At 40.3% G+C, this 24390-nt stretch overlaps 1 protein-coding gene across 2 annotated transcripts; it reads right to left on the bottom strand.

Annotated features, from left to right (window-relative positions):
- Positions 1-9692: 9692 nt before the first annotated feature.
- On the bottom strand, positions 9693-23651 carry PEX2 (peroxisomal biogenesis factor 2). 2 transcript variants are annotated; one of them, XM_018564985.1, is made up of 2 exons: positions 23587-23651; positions 9693-10667 (listed from the first exon to the last, which is right to left on the bottom strand). In XM_018564985.1, the coding sequence occupies exon 2, from the start codon at positions 10657-10659 to the stop codon at positions 9736-9738; it is 924 nt and encodes a 307-aa protein (XP_018420487.1). In that variant the 5' UTR covers positions 10660-10667; positions 23587-23651; the 3' UTR covers positions 9693-9735. The 2 variants fall into 2 exon arrangements, with proteins under 2 accessions (XP_018420487.1, XP_018420489.1); XM_018564987.1 differs by having other exon boundaries at positions 9693-10664; positions 23587-23628.
- Positions 23652-24390: the final 739 nt, after the last annotated feature.

Consider the following 24390-nt stretch of genomic DNA (forward strand, 5'->3'; position numbering starts at 1 on the left):
GAGCTCTGATTGCAGCCAGTTAAAAGCATCATTGCAGCCAAAAGGCTGCAACCTTCTGATATCTCAAAGGATGGCAAATAGTTTACGGATGACTGGATTTTGGGCTCATTTTGCAGATAAGAAACGTTAAGTCCTGTGACTGAGCTACAGACATTAACCTCTATAATCCACAAGAGATTTCCCTGGAAAGTATTCTATACAGACACCTCACCCTGTAATGGCATGTATGAATTAATAATATATTACAAAACCGAGGATTTTTTTTAAAGTCATGCTGGAGTAGACACCATGCCCAATATCACCATTCACAAATAACTGCCCATATTTGAATTATTTCCTGTAAGAGGCTATTATAATGGGTTTCTCTTTAAGCAGCAATATATCATAACTCAATGGTCAAATCTAAAGATCTCTGCTGTGTCCTTCAATGAACGGAGGAAAAAATGGGTTTCTCGTTGAGCAGTAATGTATCATAAATGGAAGTCGAAACAGGAATCATTGACCATAGTTGCCCTACAGACATGTGACATCACAGGACTATGGTGCAGAGCACATAAGTAATCTTTCAGTTCTTGGTATCCATCTTGGTGTGTCAGTCATAATGTAGGAACATGAAAGCTTGCTGGAAGTAAACATTCCATAAAGCACAAGTGTCAAATACATGGAGATTGCTGGCTACATAGGCAGTATTTGCACTTTGCAGGGAAAGTTTTCCCTTAGCTTAGTGAATCAGGTAAAAGTTCTGTTAACTTCCATCACCCAATCATGTGCAAGCAAAAATCCTGTTTTTTGGGGGATTTTTTATATTTTTCTAGCACATGATTGGGTATGCTTTGCAAAGTGAAATTTCCCCAAGCTAAGGGAAAATTCCCTTACAAAGTGCAAATCCCCTTGCAATATGAACAGCCTATTTGGCTTTAGTAAATCAATCCCATGGAGTCTTTTTTACTGAGGGAGTTGAAGATCTTTACTAAAAAAGTGAATATTCAAAATCAAATGCCTGTTTACTTTGAATATCCAATTATGTGATGATGCTTTTAACATGACTGGATAATCAAAGTGAATATAAACATATTTTTGAGTGATGATTCTCAACCACTTCAGCATTATAGCCCAACTACACAGAGTCTGTCCTTGACAAATGCAGTTTACATGCTCAGTAAAATCATTTTTCATTCAGGCATTGCTATAGTGCACCGATTTATCTTAATCGCATTTGTCAGTAATTTGGTCATCTGAAATACCATGGTTGTGAAGCAATAGAGGAGTTCCCAGACATGGTCACTTTAACCTCCCTGGCGGTATTCCAGAGTCTGGCTTGGAGTTAACTTTCAGTACCAGGAGCAGTAACCGCGAGCCAGACCCGGGAATGCACAGAAAAGTGACACTTGCCTTGTCCCTGCGAGCCTGCGGTGTCCTCTGATGTACGCAGCCGGCCGATGCCGGCATCTGAGTTTTACTTTCGTTTTCGGGCGTCACAGCTGGGGGCGTAGCTGGCGGGAAATTCAAAAGTGAAAAATGACATTTACACAGAATACAATGCAATCTACTATAATTACACTTATGTATTAAACTATTTCACTTCAATTTTGTCCCTAGAGCTTTGTCCAGTGCCCTGCCTGACACTTTTGCTGTTCTTTCTGTCAAAATAGCGATTAGCGATTCGTTGGGAAATTCGTCATCAGACACTGAAAGTCACTTTCAGTGTCTGATGACAAATTTCCCAACAAATCGCTATCTCTCAGTTCTGCAAGTGATTCTAATTTACTATCGCTGTTTTCTGCCTGGTCTAAAGGGGCAGATTAAGGTGAGTTATTCCTAAGATTTAAGAATTACATGCCTACAATATAAAACAACAAATTTGCATGAAAAACAATGTACCGCTTTGGGATGCTAAAATCCTGAATAATCATACCGCCAGGGAGGTTAAGAAAGCCTGATGTTAAACAATGTTAACAAAGTTCTGCACAGCCAGCAATCAGATTCAAACCTGCCTAGGAAGTTTTAATGTGGCTGGTGATATAGCACATGCTTCAGACTCAACAATTATGTGAGGTACTCTTTGGATTTTGGCTACAGTGGATTACACAGAACCAAAGCTTAGGTAAATTAAATGAAATGTATTTTATCAAAGCTACAGTGTTTGCTGGATAGCATTAGTAGTTCACTGATTGATTGTCTTTAACCACTTGTATATGCCCCTTTCATTTCTAGGCCATTTAGATTACAGAGCTCTGATAGTTTGACTTACAATTACTCAGTTATGCAACACTGTACCCAAATGAATTCATACATACATATTTTTTATTATTTTTTTTGTGACAGATGTCCTATGAATATAAAAAAAAATATTCAGCTTGTTTTCTTTATTTGTTTTTTTAAACATGTTGTACATTAGAGCAATTCCTGGTTTAGAAACCCAGACACAGCTCCATCACTGCAAAGTATTAAAAAATTGCACTTTTTTTTTAAAGGTATTTTTTTTATACAACTCATTGTTTTAGGGGGAAAAAAAGTGGAAGAAATATTGCAAAAGCATGAACAGCTGATGTAAAAACATATCCCATTATATAGTTAGTTATTTGTTCAGTTTAAAATATGAAATGTGCGTCTCTACCGCCCGGGCTGCAGCTTTGGAGGTTTGGTGAGGTTTGTTTTGGCTTGAAACACCCAACTTTTCACATTGCTGTTCTCATACATTTATCCCTAAGTGTATCCACAATAAATTAGTGTAATTAGTATGATTACTGAAAATAAGACACAGAAACTTTCCACACAGTCAGACGGCTGGAGCCGAATAGAACTCAAATGAATCTCCAACTGCTGACAGCCGAATAAAACAACTTCTGCAGGCTCAAGTTAATGGAGGACAAGGACATTATTAAAGTAGAACTGTCATGTTCTACATACCACTTAATAAACCTGGTAGAGACTAATGGATCACTAATGCAGCATATTAAAAACCCTTACTCCTATATATATTTATCAAAATTAAAAAAACCAAAATTAGACTTTACTTTCAGCTCTCACGACAATGATGCTGCCAGGCAAAAAAAGCAGAAATGCCTTATGTCACTGGACAGTAATAATTGTCATGTCTGTGTCACTGGTTCTCTGAATGGGAAAGCCAATTGATCTTACAAGAGTCAATGTAAGGTAGTAAGGTCACCAATACAATATTCTCCCCAGGTGGCTCATTTGCCTTTCAGGATACTTGTCTGCAAGTACTGCTAACACGCCATTTTTCTTCTTCCTTTTTGCTTCTCCCAACATAGCCCCACAAACTAGTTATCGGGGGTTGTCAGAATTACGTGCCACTGCTATCCCCTGTGCTCTGCAGTGTGGCCCTTTAACATATCCTTTCCTGTAGCAGAAGAAAACAAAAGTCCCCAAATCATGCCCAGCATCCTAATGCCAAATTGGCAAAACTGCTGGCTTTACAGCTGCTTCCATTCCAGCTTGAAGAATCACCACTTTGCACGACTTAATGGCCTGTGCTAAACCACAGTGGCAGGTACCCATATGCCATTATTTCGGCCAGAGGGATATCCCTTGGTCACAATGATTTTGCCCTAAAGGATATCACTGCCCTCCACCAGCATTTGGAATGCAATGATGCAGAAAAGTAGGCAAAAGAATATGAGGAGAGTTGGGGTGCTGACCCTGAACTGCAAGGGTTAAGTGCTTGTTTGTGTCCAGTTGCCAAAATAAAAAAAGATTTACTCACCCAAAGTCCTGAGCTGGCCAGCTGTCACAGTGCTCCCTGCAGCATGTCCTCGTGTCCGCAGCACTTTGGATGTTCCCCAGCGTCCTTGCACCTATGCAAAGTGTATAGACGTGTTGATTTATTGGACCTTTGACCGCTGCAGAGAATGGGGAGAGAGATTCCAGGGACCGGTCTAAGAAAAAGCCAGCTCAGCATTTCGGGCGAGTACATCTTTGGGTTTTTGTTTTTTAACCTATACACAAACGAGCAGTTACCGCTTGTAGTGCGGAGGTAGTCCCACTGCAAAGGTTAATATCAAAAAAATCCTGGAGTTCTGCTTTAAAAAAAAAAATCCAGTCAACAAGTGAAGCTGACTTTTGAACTGCTAATGCTAGCCAGCAAATACTGCAACTTTGCTTAAGTATGTTAATTTAGTCTCCACACCGCTTCTTATGTGTTTAGAGGGAGAATGCTTCCTGATATGTGCTGCATTACTTCCTCTATTTCTGCATCCTGTGTCACCTATCCTATTCAAACTTCCAAAACCGGTCTGAAACTGTTTGTAAGCTGTGGCATACCTCTGACACTTTGTTAAATCAGACTTTTTTATAAGAGAGACAGCAAGGGATCTGCAGTGGGTTTGCAAAGCAATTCCTCCGCTGCCTCACAAACCAGGATTTTCATATCAAATTACCATAAATGGGAATATACTGGACTGGAACTCTACAGCTACAGTATATCTGGATGAAAACTTAGTACTGAAAAGGTATGCTACTGCTTTGATTTATCATACGCTCAGCTTCAAATAGAGTGTAGTGTACCTTTAAAGTAAAGTAAAGCAGGATTTTAATTTTAAAAAAAGGGTCCTCTGACCACCCCTTAGCTAGCATTAAAAAAAAAAAAATCAGACCCAAGTTGCAATGCGGTCCTTCACACTGGATGATTTTCCACTGACCTGGCCAGGGTAACTACAAGCTCAAAGTAGATGAATGGGAGGGCCCATCTGGGTGGGGGAGCATACACTTGTTTTTTCATAAAGGTACACCACTTCTTTACCTTTATACAGACATCATTTCATTGTAGGTTTTTGTCAGATACAGCCAATCTTATTAATTATACAGGTACCTGTCTCCCTATTTCTTTCTGTGCTGCTAGGACTATGCTGCTATTTCTACATGTTGCACATGCGGAAATGCAGAGGGAACTAGTTGAGGATTGGTAAAAGTGGAAAATAAGAAGAAAGGACGTCTTTTAAACCTACTTTACATCACTGTGCTTGTACCGAATAAATACTTCACTGCTTTGGCACATTTCAGGAAACATTAATTTTTAACCTCTACTGCCCACAATTTTACAGCCAAAGGCAGAAGTAAATAAATGTTCCTTTGATAGTGAAAGACTTATCTGAAAGGACTTCCCAATTCTACTTTTGTACCCGCACATATATGCACAAAACCAGCCCCCATACATAAATTGATAGCCGGTGTAAGAAAGAAAGGAAGGCAGCCTGATTACTTTACGGTTCTTTTGCAAAACTGATGAGACAGCAAATGCTATTCAATCCCATTAACAAGACTAAGCACGGCTTTTCCCCTCTCCCTCACAAAAAAAATCCTCACATTCCTCACATGAGGATGGTGTGATACGCTTCCACAATTCGGGGAGATTGGAAATTACAGGACATCTGCAATGAAATTGGTTTTCTGTGGAAAACAGATGAATCACTTACTGCCAATGACTGGAAGGAAAAAAGTACTTGTTTATGCCCTTCCGTAATGAATTTTTATGAGGTACAGTATGAAAAAACCTTACTGCACACTTAAAGCTTCTAAAGATATAAGGTAATATAATTCTGAATACTCGGACGGAATTATTGAAAAATAACACATTCACCTGCATAAAAAAGGCACAATGCCAGGCACATTATTTGTATTGCTGCAACAAAATTAAAAAATGCATTTACTGAGTTAGACAAAACAAAGGATTACAAATTTATAAAACACAAAACACAAATTCTGTAAAATCCAGAAATCTTTGACAAAAAAAATTCTGAAAAATAATTTGATGTCATTAGTAACATTAACAAAAACAATGAAATAGTTAAATTATATAATTTACATCACCAGTATTTACCACATTAATATTCCTTAGAAATAGTTGTATAAATTGCTAAATATTCATGTGTATCCACTGGGACAAAATTGGGTAATTTTACTATATTTTATAAGGGAAACATTAAGCTAGCTTAAAGTAATATAAAACCTTAATTTTATTTTTTAATTCTCCAGGAGGAGATATATTTGTACTTGTGTAGCTGGTTTTTTTTTCTTCCCATTTCATACATTTTTTAACTTGATGTACTACGGCCCCCTCCCCTCCTGTTTATGGCTGTCTCCCTTGCCTAGCGGGGTGCAAAGGAGACATCTGTGTGCATGTGCTCCCAGCCGCAAATTGAGCTGTGCTGTGTGCGTCCATTGACACACACAGCACTAAACAAGCCACGCCCGTGTTCTCGCCTCCTCCCTCCTTACAGTATCCTGACAGGCAGGTACAGCAGCCTATTGCTGCCCTTCTCTCAGTAGCCATGGATCCCTCCTCTCAATCGGGAACTTTGGGACACAATGTAGATTGTCTGGGAACCAGCAGCTGTGAACATGGAGTGTGGGTAAGTGTTTGGAGGAGGGGGTCATAGAAAGGTAGTGGGGCACTTTTACCTTTGTGCAGAGAATGCATTTAGGTAAAAAAGAAATAGCCGTTAGTACTACTTTAAGGGTTTTTAGGCACTGCAAAAAACAACATTTAGTATACAAGAGCTTACTTAGAGATGAAGAGTAAAGAGGAGAGATATGCATAGCAAGCAGATTTACCAGCTTACAGTAATCATTACACTGCCACTATGTTGGTTTTCAGTGCTGGTGGTATTTGGCACCAAAACACATTTTAAAACGTCCCTAAAAACCCATATACTCTAACCTTAACCTGACTCTACCACTTACATACTATCCACTTGCTGAAGTGCTAAAATTTAACATTCAATTTAACCCTCCAAGAAGTTAAGCATTTTTTAGTCATGGATAGAGTGGAAAGTGGTTAAACACTGCCAGGATTTTTTTTTTAGGTCTGTGATCCATTGCGGAAATATCTCTTCATTTTCTGTAACAGGAAATATGAATTCCTATAGGTGGGTATCTGACCTCAAAGAAGTCTAGTCAGATACTCACCTACAGGCATTCACACTTCCTGATAATATGTGTCTATATGTATATTGTTGATACTCTTTTAGCCTTGATGAAAAAAGGTCCTTCAGAAACTCAGAAATTCACTGCATTTTCTTTTGAGGTTTGTCTGATAATATAACCATATGTGGTGTGGTGCCACTTTATTCTTTTACAGAGCTTGTTCATCCATAAGGCAACCTAGGTAGGATACTGAGTCTTGGTGGCAGTCCAAGGGTGCCAGCAACACCTTCCTGTTCCTGTAGTAAAACAGAAGAATAGCATAACTAGTAAAATCTGTGCATTTGCTGTCACATCACAAGATAGCTTGCACTTGTAGGCCGTTGGTTCATGATAGGATGGGCCACACAAGAACAAATGATGCAAATTGGGTGTTTTTCTGTGCCTTTTGCAATCCTTATCAATGTAAATCAAAGGAATGAAGGACCAAAGCTGCAATTTTGCCCAATACTGATTTCATCCATCTTTGTTTCTAAACTCTTTGGATTACATCTAAAACAGTTCCTCTGGACCCTTTTATGCATTGAAGCTGCCTAACAAGAGTCACTGTACTTCATATATCTTTCACACAGTGATATCAAGCCAAATTTAAAATCCAGAACCTTCCAGTCACACTTCCAGGCAGCAATAGAACCCTGTCCAGGGTGGAAAAGCTTACCCACACTATCCCCCCAAAAAACCCATCAAAAACAACAGCTTCAGATATACTTTAACCTTAACCCAACTCTGAAAAGTAACTCTTAATCTCACTAACATTTAACTTCATCCTAAGACTTGCATTTAACCCTTAACACTTACATCCCAGTCCCAGCCCAAACATTGTTAGTTACTTTTAGAACAGTAGGAATTGTTATTGTTGTCATGCCTTAGAAAGCGATAGGAAATCTCTCCATGGGGGACATTGTCTGTGTCTTCATTGGGGAGGTCCCCATTCACATCTTGTCCTGGTGACATGGATTCAGAGGGGCAGGAAGTGATAGGAATCTCTCCATGGGGGACAGAGCTAGCAGAAAAAAAATACCTTTGTGAGTTTTTTTAATTGCCATTTGTATTTCTGTCCTGGTGACCCACATTACCCTTTTCTGCTTTGTTGTCATAGCTTGGAGAAGTGAAGGAATAATTTACTAACAGAACTACAGACAGAAGTTCTAACCCTTCCCCACTCTATTTAAAATTAAGAAAAATGTTTTGGCTTGATTTTTACTTAACCAAAAAACATAAGTGACAATTAACCGCAATTAAAGACACGGCTCATAAGCTTAACGCTTAATGTTACATTAACCCCTTCTACTTTGTGATTATCCTGTTCTAAAACCAATCCCTCTTTAACCCAGGATTGTCGCCAAAACCGCCGTGAAACACGCGTCAGCGCCATAAGTTACGGAATCGCTAGACTTCTGTACGCTGAGGTCTGACAGACACATCTGTCCTCTTCGCACAATCTTACACAGTGCAGTATACACTTGGGAATGGGGAGCAGATCTGTCTGCCTCTGGAGCTCTCCCAAGCCCTTATCTATACGACAATAAAATCACATTGGATGCACATGAAAGGGACGGATTGTGTGCTAGATTTTGTTTGAGCTATTAGTTTGAGTGGAGCTAGGTAGGGTATAATGTCATGCAGATATCTCTTCGTCTCCAGGACCATAGTGTAGGGATCATCCCCAAAGCTGGTACACCCATAAAAACTGTTAACTAAACCCTTTTGTTTATCACACTGGAGGGAATTATTGTTTTCCTCTGGGGACCCCTTTCAACCACATGAACACGTCCATCAGGGTTTTGGACAGCAAAACAGACGTGGCAGTTCTAAGAGTATTTAGCACAGTGGCATGTAGGGTGAACATGTTTCCTTCAATACTGTATACAAAAATACTGGTAGTGTAATGGCTTTCACCTAACTTGCCCATACATTACATATACTTACCATTGGCTAATGTGTTCCCTAGAAAGTGCAATGAGTTAAATAAAGGAGTAAAGTAAATATACAAATTATTATGGCTAAGTATCTATGAGATGAGTGAACCCTATCATGAGGTCAAACAGGTGAAATGTGTGACAGAGGGTGCTAGAAAGTGGCACCATACCACTGCCTTATCAAAAATCTGCCCCAGTGTGCTTCAGGAGCCCCGGAATTCAGAGTGCACACAGTATGCAAAGTCCCAAGTCAAGAATCCCAATTCTACCCAAACTTCAGTGGGGCCACCTCGGAAACCCACTGTATGGCATCTGCATTAAACTATGAGTGTGGGGCTGAACTGTGAATAGCATACCTTGCAAGCCCTGAAAATTGGAAGTCCTGATGTGCACTAGATGGGGTTTATGACAAGCCAGTAGTAAGTACCAGCACTTACTGAAGATCCCTCAGCTGCTCAATGAAAGTGAATGACACAGGGGCTGAAACTGACCAATCAGGCCCCTTCTTTGGGTAAGTGGAAACATTTTACTTTCCTCCTACAATGAGGAGAATATATTATCATATTAAGTGTTAGAAATTAAAAGTCAAACTCAGATAAAAGAAGACTGTTAGATTTGATGAAATGATTAATGGAATCAACATAAAAATTATATTTCAGCTGTGGGTAGAGCCTGGTCAGCTAAGTCAATCATTGGTTTCATCTTCTTCTTGGAAACTCAGGCAAAAAGAGTCCCTCACAAAAATTCTTGCTTCTCTTCATGGCTTTTGCAGATGACATGAAATCAACACTAGAGTTTTCACCACTAGAGTCCACAGGAAATATGAAAACTGGGAGACATCAATGCTGAGTAGCTCACAGTCAGTATGTTTGTCTTACAAAGTGTGAACTTCAGAAATTTCAACTCTGAATTCGAGGGGTTGCAGACTGTGTACTTGCGTGCTACACTTAGGACATGTGAAATACATATCAGCCATGTAATTACTTTTAATACAGTAGTAGCAGAAGACATGGGTGCAGCCAATGGTATGTGGCATAGTTGGCCATTCTCCACACAAACAGCATTCCTTACAAAGGTCCGCTAGCGATGGATCAGTATGGCGGCGGAGCCCTTTGACTGGCTTAAACCAGGAAATAATCTTTGATTTGATCTTTTGTGTGTTGATCAGAGGCAAGAGGAAGATCAGAAATTCAGCAAATCCATGCCACAAAATTTCTCTGTTTGTGTACTCAAAGCCAACCTGACGAATGTTTTGAGGCTTGCTGAAAACAGACCGAATTCCTAAAAGGCGCTCTGTCAGAGTGGCAAACTTTCCTTGTTGCAGGAAAACCAAGAAATTAAGCAGTCCACAAATCTTCAAGAGGCCGGACACAGCATTCATAAAGTACTTTGTTCTCTGAAAAGATGACCCAAAAGGGTGATTACTGAATAAATCATAGGACCTTTCTTCCAGCCATTTACCTCCAACTGCAAAAAGCGCAAACCATAATTTCTGCTGCTTATTAAGTGGCCTGTATTTTTTAGTCTGAGATAAGTCATTTTTGTACTGAATATTCAAAATCGACTGACCAACGGTAGCATTCTTAGAATATACTGTATATCTCCATAAGAACAGCCATAGAAAAGCTTTAATTTCTGGTTCAAAGCGACTCAAAAGTCCTGGTTTAAAGCCTTGAAAACAACTATTAAATTGAGACCAGATTAATTGCTCCAATGCCTTGTTTAATTCAATAGCATCTAGTTGACTTATTCTTAACACAGGATTTATGTCTTCCATATTGTTTTCCGCCGCAGCCATTTCTCCTGTTGGAAAATAAATCTGGTTATTTAACATGCAGAATATTTATCTAACCAATAACAAGTGCTGCTAATTCAAAGGGCTAAAGACTTGTAATAACTAACATCTATCTATTCTCATCAAGGATATCTCATGCATAAAAATAATCATCTTATGTCTCCATTTTACAGTAAAAACAAAAGGTATGCAAAACATTTTTACCAGAAGGTGTCCCATTCACAAAATAGATTTGAAGGGTACACTTTGTAACTATAAGCCCTGTTTACAAAATGCTGTTTTCGTATGTACTCGTTAGTGACATGTATGCAGGATTTACTTGTGTTGTAACATCCAAACACCACAGTCTGACTATTAAGAGTATATTTATAAAGCAATTAATCTAACATGCACCAAAGAAGCAACGCACATGAATTTCACTGGTGCATGTGTTTTAAATGATTGTGATAGATTTACTACTAGTTAATGTTTGGTGAAATTCAAACACACCTCCTTATAAAAAAGCTCCCACTGCTGTCAGCCTATCCTCTGTTACAACCTATTCTTGCATGGTCTTAACGCCCAGTTTGGGTGCAACACAAATTCCAGTCCCCAACATCTTTTTAAAATTAAAAAGGCAGTTCTGGCTGCCATACATATCCAATCACTGGTGGTGTCCCTTGCAGACTCACCTGCTCACTGATTCAGTGTCAGTCCTCTTCCAGGTGAATGAGGCCAAGCATCATTAAACCCACTTCCCGAGAGTCAGTGCTACAGAGAGAAAAGCTGCAGCATAGGTCTCTCTCTGCAGCATTTAGTAGGGGGAGGGGCAATCTGGAGGCTGGGTGGCAAATCCCAGACCGAAAATTAGGCTTTAGGGCCTGTTCACATGACATCCGTTTTCTGTGCTGACCTGATCCGTACGCTCCTGCACTAAAAATGCATCCCAATGTATCCTTATGTGTTTTATGGGCTACAGTTCTCACGTGCGCAGTCCGTTCAGGTTACGACAGAAAAATACTGCATGTCACATTTTGTACGGTCAGGAAACGGTCCGGAAACGCAAAACACGTCAAAAACGCACTACACTGCAGCTAACATACTGACAGCCCCACTCCAGCAAAAAAAATACAAAAATAATATATATTTTTTTTAAACTGGAACGCATCGAAAACGCGGCAAAAACACATATCACCGCGTCTACAAATCCGCACATGATCAGGACCTGAAACTCATGTGAACAGGCCCTTAATCTATTGATATCCCATGTCTGGAGTGCAAATGACTGTCTCTTTCCATTAATGTCAGCTTGGAAACAACAGAAAAGGACTTTTAAGTACACTAGAATCATTTTTGAATGTCTGCACATAGTCACCGTATAAATACTTCCATAGCTGCTGCAATGATCTAATGCTGACAAAATGGCCAGTTTGTTAAGGTTTGGCAGTAAGGTTTGGCATAAAATCCAACTAGGACACACCTAGTATACTTACATTGGTCCAGTATGGTGTAAGGCCATTATACATATTGTATACCTGATAGGGGCATGAGAATCTTGTAAAGCACTGCAGTAGCTGGATCTTCTGGATCCTGGTAATGCTACTGTGTGGAGGTGCAAAAAAAGGACAAATTTTGAAAACATTTGCTAAAAAACTATAATGAGAGAAATATTTAGGCTGCCATTGCTGAAAAAGTTAGTTACCAGGCTGTTTCTGGCTTTGATACCTTAGAGTGAAATCATATCTGAATAATCTGCATGTTCCATGAAAGTGACCCAGAAAGTAGTGAAGCTATTGGATCAGTATGACAAAATCTAGCATTTTCAGGTCAATGGTCAATTTGTGCCCATTTAGCAAAAAGAGCATTTGTGAGGTCAGGAACTGACCCGACATACCAATTCACCCTAAAGGTGCTCAGACAAGTCAGGGCTCTGTGCAGGTCACTTGAGTTCCTCCACACCGAAATTGTCAAACCATGTCTTTAGGGACCTGGCTTTGTTCAGCTGAACTCAATCAATAATTTGGAGGGGTGTTGACATAAAGCCATCTAGTGTATTCACACAAACTTATGAATGATCAAAGAAACTTTGAAAATATAGAATTAGCACTAAGGGATGTTTATCATACTATTGTTCATGAACAGTCCGTGGTAATCAGCCAATCGATCCCTACATTCTTTGATATAAACAACTGCTCTGCCTGGCAATGTGACCAACCTGCTCTATGGATTATAGCAAAAAGCCCAGGGGAAGAGAGACACATGCCATTACAGGTAGAAAAGACAAGATTTGTATATAGCATGCACACAGATTCTGGGGTGGCTAAAGTTATGTGAAACCATTATTATATTGAGAACCATTCAAAGCTTTACAATGGTGATTGGTCTATGTAGTAAAGTGAACCTATCAGAATTATTTGAGATGGTTTCTTATTGAGCAATAAAGAAATGAAGAACCTTTCCAGATACCTTCTAAAGACACTAGTATAATAGCTGAGCAGAGGTATTAAAAACTGCATAGCTGAACACACCCAGACTACTAGCAGACAATCAAACTCGGGGGAATATACAAGAAGCAGCAAAAAGTTGGGGTTGTTTCTAAAAAGCTCAGCGGGTGCGCAGTTTTTAAATGTCCTACTCGCATTTCCCTGACTTCTGAATTTTGACATGATTTTATCATCCCCTGCTCAAAACAGCTACAGATAGCTGACCCCATGCTTGCAGGACCCAGCAGAAACAAGTAACAAAAGACCATCTTCTGCAGGTGGGCTTGGCTATTGTACTGTGATTATCTGATAAAAGAATAAAACTGTTTGGTGGGGTAACTCAAGGACTATTTATACAATCCTCCACTTTCTGCTACCTATTGACATTCACTCGACGTCACATGAATATCATGTTGTAACAAAGAATGACCCCAGATCCACAGACAAAACCAGAGAACAAAGCAAGGTTCCTTCTCCCGAGGTCACTGCACGAACAAAAAGAAGAGTCAAACTACTGAAGCCAAATTGTGCACATGTTGAAAATGGAGAGGCGATCCCAATACAGCCAAATGCTGAATTGTATTCCCCATAGACCAATTTAAGTGAGCACCCTCCAAGAAAATGCTACACGATAGAATGTTTGCTGGATTACATTCTTCTTTATGCCGCAAAGCCTTTGTTAAGAGATGTATACAGAAGAAAAGGAGATAAGATTAACTCTGTTGCTGTGACTTTATTTTGGTTGGGGGGACTAAAGCTAGCCATACACGGTTAGCATTTCGCTTGAAAACAAACATTTTCGAAACGTTTGTTTATTTAAATAGTAAATGGGGACAAGACGGCAATCGTTTTTTAACTTTCAATAGTTCTTTATTGAAGTCATGTGAAGCATACATAACAAAATGCATATAACATAACCAACTTAACATCCAGGCTACAGTATGCTTTGCAATATAATTTCCATTTATAGGGTGGTTAGGAGGAAGGGAGGATGACAAAACAAGTGGAAAGAGAGGAGGGGAGGAAGGAGGGAAGACAAGGTATGGACCAGTTATGCATCAGGCAATATTTGAGATCAAACAATGCAGTATGGATGTACAATCCATTTTCTCCAAACTGAAAGGAATATAGGATATGAGTTATTTTTCATGGCAAACATCTTTTCATAGGAATATTGGGTGTTAACTAATGAAATCAGGTCAATGATGTTAGGAGGAGTTGTTAGTAACCATCTACGGGTAATCAACAATTTAGCTGCATAGAGAATATGCACAACAATAGTGCGAGTTGCCGGTGGGAAAATATCAATATTAATATGCAGTAGGGCGAGTTCTGGGGATGGAGAGAGAGGTGAGGGGGAAAAATGGGAGATAATACCGAAGACTCCATTCCAGAATACACGGAGGGACCTGCAGTGCCAAACGATGTGAGAAATTGAACCAATGCAGCCGCACAGTCTCCAGCAAAGTGGTGAATTTGAGACAGAGAATTTGGATAATTTGTAAGGGGTATGATACCACCTATGGATAATTTTTTGGAAAAGTTCCCAATGGTTAGAGCAGCGGGCGGCGATCGTTTTTGACTGTAGTGGCGAGAAAAATTGAAGGCCCAGGTTGGAAACGTTTTCTCGTCAAACTGTTAATGTGGTCCACAGAAAAAAATGCACTTATCGTAATGTGTATGTGCTAGGGAATGTTTAAACCTTTAAAGGTACAATTACAATACAATTGTGTAGTATAGGAATGTATGAAAACACAATCCAAAGCTTCTGTATACAACATTGGATTGGCTAGTAGATTCTAAATTAGATAGATAGATAGATAGATAGATAGATAGATAGATAGATAGATAGATAGATAGATAGATAGATATATACATATATACACACACATACATACATATCAATACATATACACACACATACATACATACATACATATACATACATATACACACACTAGAAATTCATGGACTGATAAACATAATGAAAATATACTCATGCATTTAAATAAATGTGGCTTTGCATTATTCTTTTGTTGATTTAATAAGCAATAAAAGAGACAACACACACATACATACATATACATACATATACACACACATACATACATACATACATATACATACATATACACACACTAGAAATTCATGGACTGATAAACATAATGAAAATATACTCATGCATTTAAATAAATGTGGCTTTGCATTATTCTTTTGTTGATTTAATAAGCAATAAAAGAGACAAGAAACCTGTTTAATATATCTGGGATTTCATTCAGGTAACAGGTCTGGATGAAATTTGTAAGGGCTGTTGAAAGCAATTAGTTGACTCAATGATGGAATCATCAAATGCTCTGACAAACAGCTTTTCAGAATTCCGTACGAAATTCAAACCAAATTCTAACCGTGTGTAGCTAGCTTAAGACAATTGTCAGATATTTTGGAATAGCTGATAAAGTGGACCGGTCTAAAGATTAAATTAATTCAACCGTTTCAGAAAGAACAGTCTGAAAATTCAAATTTGACACTAGAAATCTGTATGCAAAGTTTACTGCAGCTACTGTATTTCATTGCTGGTCAAGATTCGCGCTATGCATGGATTGTGTTGTGACACTGGAAGCAGTGCCAATAATGAATCTTAGAGGAAAACCGTGCTGAAAGAAATGCCTCTGTTGCCATTGCAGAAGCCCTTCAAAGGATGCTACTTACATACACGTAAGGAAAAATAATTTAAAATAAACCGCCCACTTTGCAGAATTTGATTCTGGTCAGTGACTCCGAAACTACTGAAGCATAACAGCCAGGCAGCTAGCATTTTCAGGTGGAGAGTTCAGCATCGTCTCAGCACAATATTTATGTTTAATACAAATCTAGGTGTACCTATCAGAGAATGATATAAAGGTCCTGGTGTTTAACAGGGTAATTGTTTTGTTGTTACCTGACTGATACTGATGAAAAGGAGCAGTCTTTCTGTATGATCTGGATGTTTAATGCCTAAGACAAACTTGAATTACATGAAATGGACGGTATAAGAGGTTGCAGAATGACTGCATACACAGGGAGATGCAACTGTCAGAAGTCAGGATTTTTTATTCCCCTAATAAGTATATATAAGCAGGTATGATATTCCTCTCAGTTCTATACATGGCTGTATTACTGAAAGACTGATGTAATCAGCAACAATAACTAACATATGTATGGGTAGGTATAAAAAGAAGAGCTGCTAACCCTTGAAAGATAGTCAGCAACACTTATCTAATCTCCTAAAGTGCAATGGGGACAGGAACAGGAAGAAGGGAGTGGACTGAACCTTTTCTATAAGGAAACAAAAGTAAAAGGTATTTATAGTCACAAACCTTACATATGATGGATGGTAGTCATATTACATTGTGTTTGCATTATTCTACTCAATTATGATAGAACTAAATTGTTGAAGGGTACATGTGTGGACAGAGCTATTAGGACTGCGATGGCTGGCTTGTATTTAAAGTGACACTGTCACCTTGCCCATAGAGGGTAAAATGACAGCGACTTTGTAGAGCCCCCCTTGTCCCCCTTATACTAACCCACCCAGTGCTCCCATTGCACTGCTTCCTCCTCCTCAGGAGCACAATACCCAGCACTTTCCACTATGTATGAGCATGTGACAATTTTTTTTTAGCAGGTGACTGCCTGGCCCAAGAACTGTCACATAACCAGGAGAGCAACGATAATGCTACCCCAGGTCACCGACACCAGTCATTTCACTGCTATCTACGAAGGTGGAATGAGCGGTGAGGGATTACTGGTACTGCTGTCACTTTGCGCTGCATTGGCAAGATGAGAGTGTCTGTTTTAAACACAAACTAAAGTAGGGTCTACACCGGTAGATTTTTAAACAACCATTCGTACGAAAAATCTCATTCGATACTGGCATCAGAAACCTGCAGATTGTCGTTCGAAATTTCTGTAAATTTTTTTCGTCACTGTGGCTGAAATCGATCGTCGGTTTGACTCCATTAATGATCAGAAAATGGAAACAAAAGGTTCCAAAATTGATTTTGTTTATTTGAAATTCTAACCATGTATACCCTACTCAAGTCTTACAGCTTGTTATCTCTTTATAGTCTTCTACTGACATGTTGTTATGATTTATGCTTGGAAGTTCCTTAAAAACGCTCGATGTAGAGAGCTGACGTGTAACAACTGCAGAGTCCCACGCTGGCTCTAAGCTGCAGGGAGAGAATGTTTTACTCTTCCCACACTTCACCTTTTAGTTTTTACCCACTATTAAAAAAAAAAAACACACTTCTTACCTTTACTAAGAGAATCGGGTTAAATGAAAGAAAGCTGGACAAAAATCACTTCTTTAATAACAGACCTGAAACAGAAAGATCATTATTTCTTTAATCTGAGGAAACATCCTTATTGTGAAGGGCAAAAAAATCATGCACAAAATTACCTTCTAAATATTTGTTAGTCATTTCCAAGAATGTAGCAAATTTTATATTAGGCACCCTAAGGCCTTGTTCACATGGGACAATTTGGGATTCCTGTGGCAATAATGCCAGGTGTCCATGTTCAAATGCAGCCACTGTACCCATTCCAGTTAATGACTGGGTGACAGGGGTTGCATCGGCGGCAGTCCGCATGTAATCATATATGGTACAATTACATACAGTTTGGAGAAGATCCTTGTTGCTGGGCGTATCTATCATGCACGGAGTGGCCACATTATGACCAATTAGCTACAATTAGCTACAATTTCGCGCTGAAGTTGCTGTAGGGCCAGACCATTATAAATAGGGAAGCAGGTTGTTTACCACGACAGTAGAAGTGATTTTTATGGGTAAACAACGTGATTTAACAGCCTTTGAACGTGGGATGTTGGCACTCGGAGCCATGGAGCGAGTATCAGCAAAACAGCAGAATGTGTTAAACATTCAAGAGCAGCTGTTGTTAAAGTTTTTAAAGACTGGACTGTCAGCCGAAAATCTGGGTCTGAACGTGCGAATTGTGGCCGTCAGCGACTAGTCAATGTTAGGGGCAGAACGGAGAGTGGCAAGACTGGTACAAGACAACAGAAGGGCAACAGTGCAGTGTCAGATTCCTCGCATCACCCTTCAACATCTCGTGGAGTCACCATGCGGCCTAACGAAGTCATCCCGTGGAGTCATCTCGTGGCCCAACAAAGTACTGATGGGGTGGTCATAATAATCTGGCCACTCAGTGTAGATCTATCACAGCATCTATCCTCTTTTCCAAACTGCATGCAATCGGGTTAAGTATTAATTGTGTCTAGGGGGCGAAATAAAGAAACAATATCCACCCAATCCTCAATTCTGCCTGACTGCTGGGCCGGTCCACAGAGCCTTTTCTTCCCCCGGGCTCTGGTAGTCTAAGGACCTGTGACATCATCACGTTTCATACAGGTTTATTAGATGTGAAGTCGCTGAAGAATATACCACAGCTGGAGTGGAGGGGAAGGGAGGTGAGCAGTCGCTGTCACAGGAACACAGGTTGGGTGAGTATTTCTTCTTTATTTTTGCCCCTAGAGAAAACACGCAGTTAACCCTTGCAGTGTGGGGGTAGCCCCACTGCAAGGCTTAATTTTTCAAAGTCCTGGAGTTCTTTAAAGTGACAATCAGAACTATATTAAGATATGTGTTTAACATTCTCAAACTGGAGCTGAAGGGTGCTTTAAATGCTTCAACAAAGCTTGCTGCAAGCTCTACAAATGCTCTGTAAAAACTTGCTGTTCACAATGCTCTTCTACAAGCTGAAACCTGTGTGAACCAGGACATAGTGTTTATGATGTGGTTGAGATGTGGTTAGAAAGCATTTACAGGGCCCTAGGGGAAAGACTCAAGAGGAACTGAATTTCCTCATCAGGGTCTGTCTCCAGAAATGCATCAAAGGTGGACATAATCATAAAACGTCGGGGAGTAACTGCACAACTCATGGTACAGGGTGTAAATGTGCCCATGTGAAAAACCAATACAAGACCATTGGATGCACCCAGTACCTTCACCTGCTGGCCTGCTCGCTAGTCGGCCCAGCTGGCTCTCAAAATAAAACAATGCCTGCATCCAATCAGATTGTTCAGGTATTTTGACAGCCAGGGGGGCCAACTAGCAAGATACTGAAGCTTGGCCCAGTGGGAGATTCCTCCATCCACACAGTTTAGCGTAGATGGAGGAGTCTGTTGCACTTTTTACATCTGACCATAGAAAATCTGCAGATAATTTATAGGTGTATGGGCAGCTTTAGCCTTAGAGGATCGGTGTAGTACATACAAACTTTTCACTGGTGCCAAACCTTTATCTTTTTTACTTTTTAGAAGCAGGGAACTAGTCTTTATTGCCTGGTCTCTACAGGCCTACACGGAGGTACTAACTCAGAAAAGCCTGCACAGGCTCTACATAAGGTTTTTACACAGTGATCCAAGTCATTCATTACATTACTCTCAGATCAGTGATAACTCCCATAATGTTACTTGTAATCTTTTTGTTTCTGGAAATTAATTTTTTTGTTAAAATGCACAAAATCTGCTTGTGTAGGACTAGCATTAGCCTTCATGTACAGAAACGCAACCAAATCTGACTTCGGATTTGCATATGATGTGACTGATCTAATTAGGGCTTTGCTACAAGGGCAATCAAATTGGTGTCACACATTAAACTCTTTAATTAGTGCCACACAGTAATGGAGATAGCGTGATTCCTGTGTCAACACATTCCCTGCAGTCTCCATCGTTCCCCAACAATGCCCCATTATAGTAAAATCTAGAGCATAGCAATGTATTTACTTGAAGAAAAATGATGTTATGCTATGTACACCCACTGCGGGTCTGTAGAAATGTAGGTTTACATCCAAAAAAAATTTCTTTGCGCTTTTCTATATCTAACAAAAGAGGTGGTCAAAGCTGTATACTAAATACACATTTAGGTTCAACAGAGCTGCCAACGTATGTCATTAAATGGTTAATTTGCCTATCCCTCATTCCGACTCAAATTTCCCTTTTTACACTCTGCTGTAGAGATCTGTATAATTAAATGAATACTTAACTGCCAAAAGTGTTTATATTATAATACAACTTTCATCCTTCCTTCCGATTATTGCTTTTGTTAGTTAAGAATCCAATATAAAAGATACATAATGGTGAAACACCCCAGCAGTGGGGTTTAGGTTATCATCCCTGCATTTTCATTGGTTATGGTCCATATGTGCGGGGGTGTAGCAGAGGTATGTCCTTTGCCAAAATATGTGATAAAGCTGTCTCTTTTTCATAAAGGGTTAGGAGTTATGAAAATATATATACCGTATATACTCAAGTATAAGCCGTCCCGAATATAAGCCGAGGTACCTAATTTTACCACAAAAAACTGGGGAAAATATTGACTCGAGTATAAGCCGAGGGTGGGAAATGAGGCAGCTACTGGTAAATGTACAAAATGAAGATAGATACCAATAATTTTATATTGGATAAACTGGGAAGGAGTTCAGCATTTAGGCCTCATTCACACACAACGCAAGCAAAATTGTATTTGTGTATATACGCGCCTATGCGCGTATATACGAGCATATATGTGTATATGCATGCACTATATGCAATCCCAGAATGCATCACTTGTAATGGAATTTTTAATGTGCTGTAAGCATGTACGTAAATAGGCAGAAATACGCTGCCCGGGCGCATCTCTGTTCCATTCTATTTTTGCGCATATATACGCTACGCAAATATACGGCTCCATACGCGGCTGTGTGTATGGAGCCATTTATTTGCATATGGTACAATATGTGCGTATATGCGCGGCAGTGTGAATGAGGCCTTAACCACTCTGCTTACAATACAATACAATACAGTGTGAGCCTAAACAAGCGCCACATCCTGTTAATGAGATGCACAACCCTCATAAAGTAAACAAAAAGCTACCTTTACCTTCCCTGACTGAGCCAAATCCTCCTTCATTTGTGTCTCACTTGCTCCCCCTCCCAGACACTGCAAATCATAGTTGGACGCAGTGCTGTCAATCTAGAAATTTGTGGGCAGGACTAGGTGTGGCCAGCTGCTGATTGACAGGCTACATGCTTGTGACAATGCCTATAGCCATGGCTCCTGTAACATTTCTTCATCCCACTGCAATTCAAACAGGCACAGCTTACATGGGGGTGACAACTCTGCTTTGAATTCAGAAGCAGTGCAGCATCATTACCACCCCATTACAGCAAGCTGCATTAGGCTGACTATACTGTCAGGATTAACATTTGATTTGTGAGGCTTTGCAGGGGTTACTCAGAAAAAAACTGAAATGTAGATGTACTTATAATTAAGTGCTACAGCACATATGTTTTACATGGGAAGCTATAGCTCTACTTTAAAGCAGAACTCCCTGCAATCTGCTACATATACATACACAAACTGTCTTATCTACCAAAAGTTTTGTAATTCTGTCCAGCCAGTTGTGATTTATAAAACTCTGCCATACAATACAGACAGGAGGGAAACAACACGTTTTCTGCTAGGGTTAAAGTGTGTTTCCACTTTTTTTTTTTAACTTTAGATTTTTATTGAAGTATATAAGATTTGCATTGTCAACAATAATGGGTACATCCGATTATGGCAATACATAAGGATCTTCACGAATACAAAAAAAATTGAGGTACATACAATATCCTCTATCGCAGCAAATAAACTTTTGCAACCAAATTAGGACTACACCTAGTGTGTGTGTGTGTGTGTGTGTGTGTGTGTGTAGACAGACATACACTACATTGCCAAAAGTATTGGGACACCCCTCCAAATCACTGGATTGAGGTGTTCCAATCACCTCCATGACCACAGGTGTATAAAATCAAGCACCTAGGCATGCAGACTGCTTCTACAAACATGGGAAAGAATGGGTGGCTCTCAGGAGCTCAGTGAATTCAAGCGTGGTACCGTGATAGGTTGTCACCTGTGCAATAAGTCCATCCGAGACATTTCCTTGCTACTAAATATTCCACGGTCAACTGTTAGTGGTATTATAACAAAGTGGAAGCAACTGGGAACAACAGCAACTCAGTCAGGAAGTGGTAGGCCACGTAAAATGACAGAGCGGGGTCAGCGCATGCTGGACCGCACAGTGCGCAGAAGTCGCCAACTGTCTTCTGCAGACAATAGCTACACACCTCCAAACTTCATGTGGCCTTCAGATTGGCACAACAACAGTGCGTAGAGATCTTCATGGAATGGGTTTCCATGGCCGAGCAGCTGCATCCAAGCCTTACATCACAAAGTGCAATGCATAGCTTCGGATACAGTGGTGTAAAGCACGCCGCCACTGAACTCTAGAGAAGTGGAGACGTGTTCTCTGGAGTGACCAATCACGCTTCTCTGTTTGGCAATCCGAAGGACATGTCTGGGTTTGGAGGTTGCAGGAGAACGGTACTTGCCTGACTGCATTGTGCCAAGTGTAAAGTTTGGTGGAGGGGGGATTATGATGTGGGGTTGTTTTTCAGGGGTTAGGCCTTGGCCCCTTAGTTCCAGTGAAGGGAACTCTTAAGGCATCAGCATACCAAGACATTTTGGACAATTTCATGCTCCCAACTTTGTGGGAACAGTTTGGGGATGGCCCCTTCCTGTTCCAACATGACTACACACCAGTGCACAAAGCAAGGTCCATATAGACATGGATGAGCGAGTTTGGGGAAGAGGAACTTGAATGGCCTGCGCAGAGTCCTAACCTCAACCTGATAGAACACCTTTGGGATGATTTAGAGTGGAGACTGTGAGCCCGGCCTTCTCCTCCAACATCAGTACCTGACCTCACAAATGTGCTTCTGGAAGAATGGTCAAACATTCCCATAGACACACTCCTAAACCATGTGGGCACCTTCCCAGAAGATGTGGGCCAACTCAATGTTGAACCCTACGGACTAAGACTGGGATGCCATTAAAGATCATGGGCGTGTAAAGGCCGGCGTCCCAATACTTTTGGCAATATAGTGTATGTCCGGGCGACATTATAGTCCTGGTTCAGTTTCAGAGGACCTGCATGGACAGCCGTGGGACCAGAACGCCAAGCATTGTGTGTGACATCCTGGGACTGACAAATGATCCACATCGGACTCTGCGGTGACAACCACAGATGTGACCTCAGGGGACATATACAGCCATCAACAACCCCCTCCCCCACTGTTACTGTCACCGATACTTCTGCATTAGGCAGCACAAAAATTACCCCCCAAAAAGATTTTTAATTCAATTACTTGATGAATAAATGATGAACTAGGGGACAAATCTTTATAGAGAGCCATTACTATAGCACAAAAAGTAAAAAGGCAAACATCACAAAGAAGATTGCTTGTTATTAAGGAGGCAAAGCCCCATCTAACAGGGCACAGCCATATATAAAATACAGCAGGAGAACAGAGAGTGCTCGGAGGCAGATCACCTTCTATGAGATATACAGCACACAGGGAACACAAGAGCTCTGTATATACATACCAATGCAAACACGAAGAACAATCAAGCAACAAGGAAGTCCAGCATGGCTCAGTACAGACAAGCTGTCATCACAGCGTCCAATTACCAGTCCGGGTGGAAATGAGACGTGGAACGCAACCATATACAGCGATCGATATAGAGAGAGTGAGGCTTGGAACACAACCACATGCAAACAGGTGGAGCCGGAGAACATTAACTGCGCATGCGCGGTGCTAGGCTATGGTGGCGCGCTCTTCTTGCTAGGAGACCAGCAGCGTCCTGACCACAGTAAACGGCAATGACAGGGGAAGGCAGCAAACAAACCAGCGTGCGCTCTCTCTCTATACGTCGCATCTCATCTCTATTATAGTATTGACTCTGGCAAACAGCATTGTTTTCCTTGGTACTCTTCTTTAACCCTATCCCTGCCAGAGGCTTTCTTCACGCATGTTAAAATGCACATTTTAGGTGTTACAGTTCCCTAACTCCCCAAATTATAAAAAAATGTTTGTACTGCGGAGACCCAGGAATATAAAATGGCAGTTGCAACTTTTTTATGATTACTTTATCAAACCCATATTTTTAAAAAATACACGGAAGTTCACTTTACTGCACACAGACACAAGGGGGGGGGGATTTATCAAAATTGGAGCAGACAGAATCTGGAGCAAGTGCACATTGAGCCCAATCAGCTTCTATCTTTCATTTTTATAGATTAACTAAACAAAGTAAAGAGAGAAGCTGATTGGTTGCCATGGGCAACTGCTCCAGATTTTTTGTCTGCTCCAGTTTCGATAAATTCAAAAGGGAAATGTCAGGGGTCTC

Source organism: Nanorana parkeri, unplaced genomic scaffold (assembly GCF_000935625.1).
Source record: "Nanorana parkeri isolate BGI_ZX_2015 unplaced genomic scaffold, ASM93562v1 scaffold803, whole genome shotgun sequence".
In the NCBI taxonomy this organism is placed as follows: Eukaryota; Metazoa; Chordata; class Amphibia; order Anura; family Dicroglossidae; genus Nanorana; species Nanorana parkeri.

Excerpts from the sequence above, each read along its gene's own strand:
- PEX2 (XM_018564985.1), bottom strand. The coding sequence starts at position 10,659 with ATGGCTGCGGCGGAAAACAATATGGAAGACATAAATCCTGTGTTAAGA.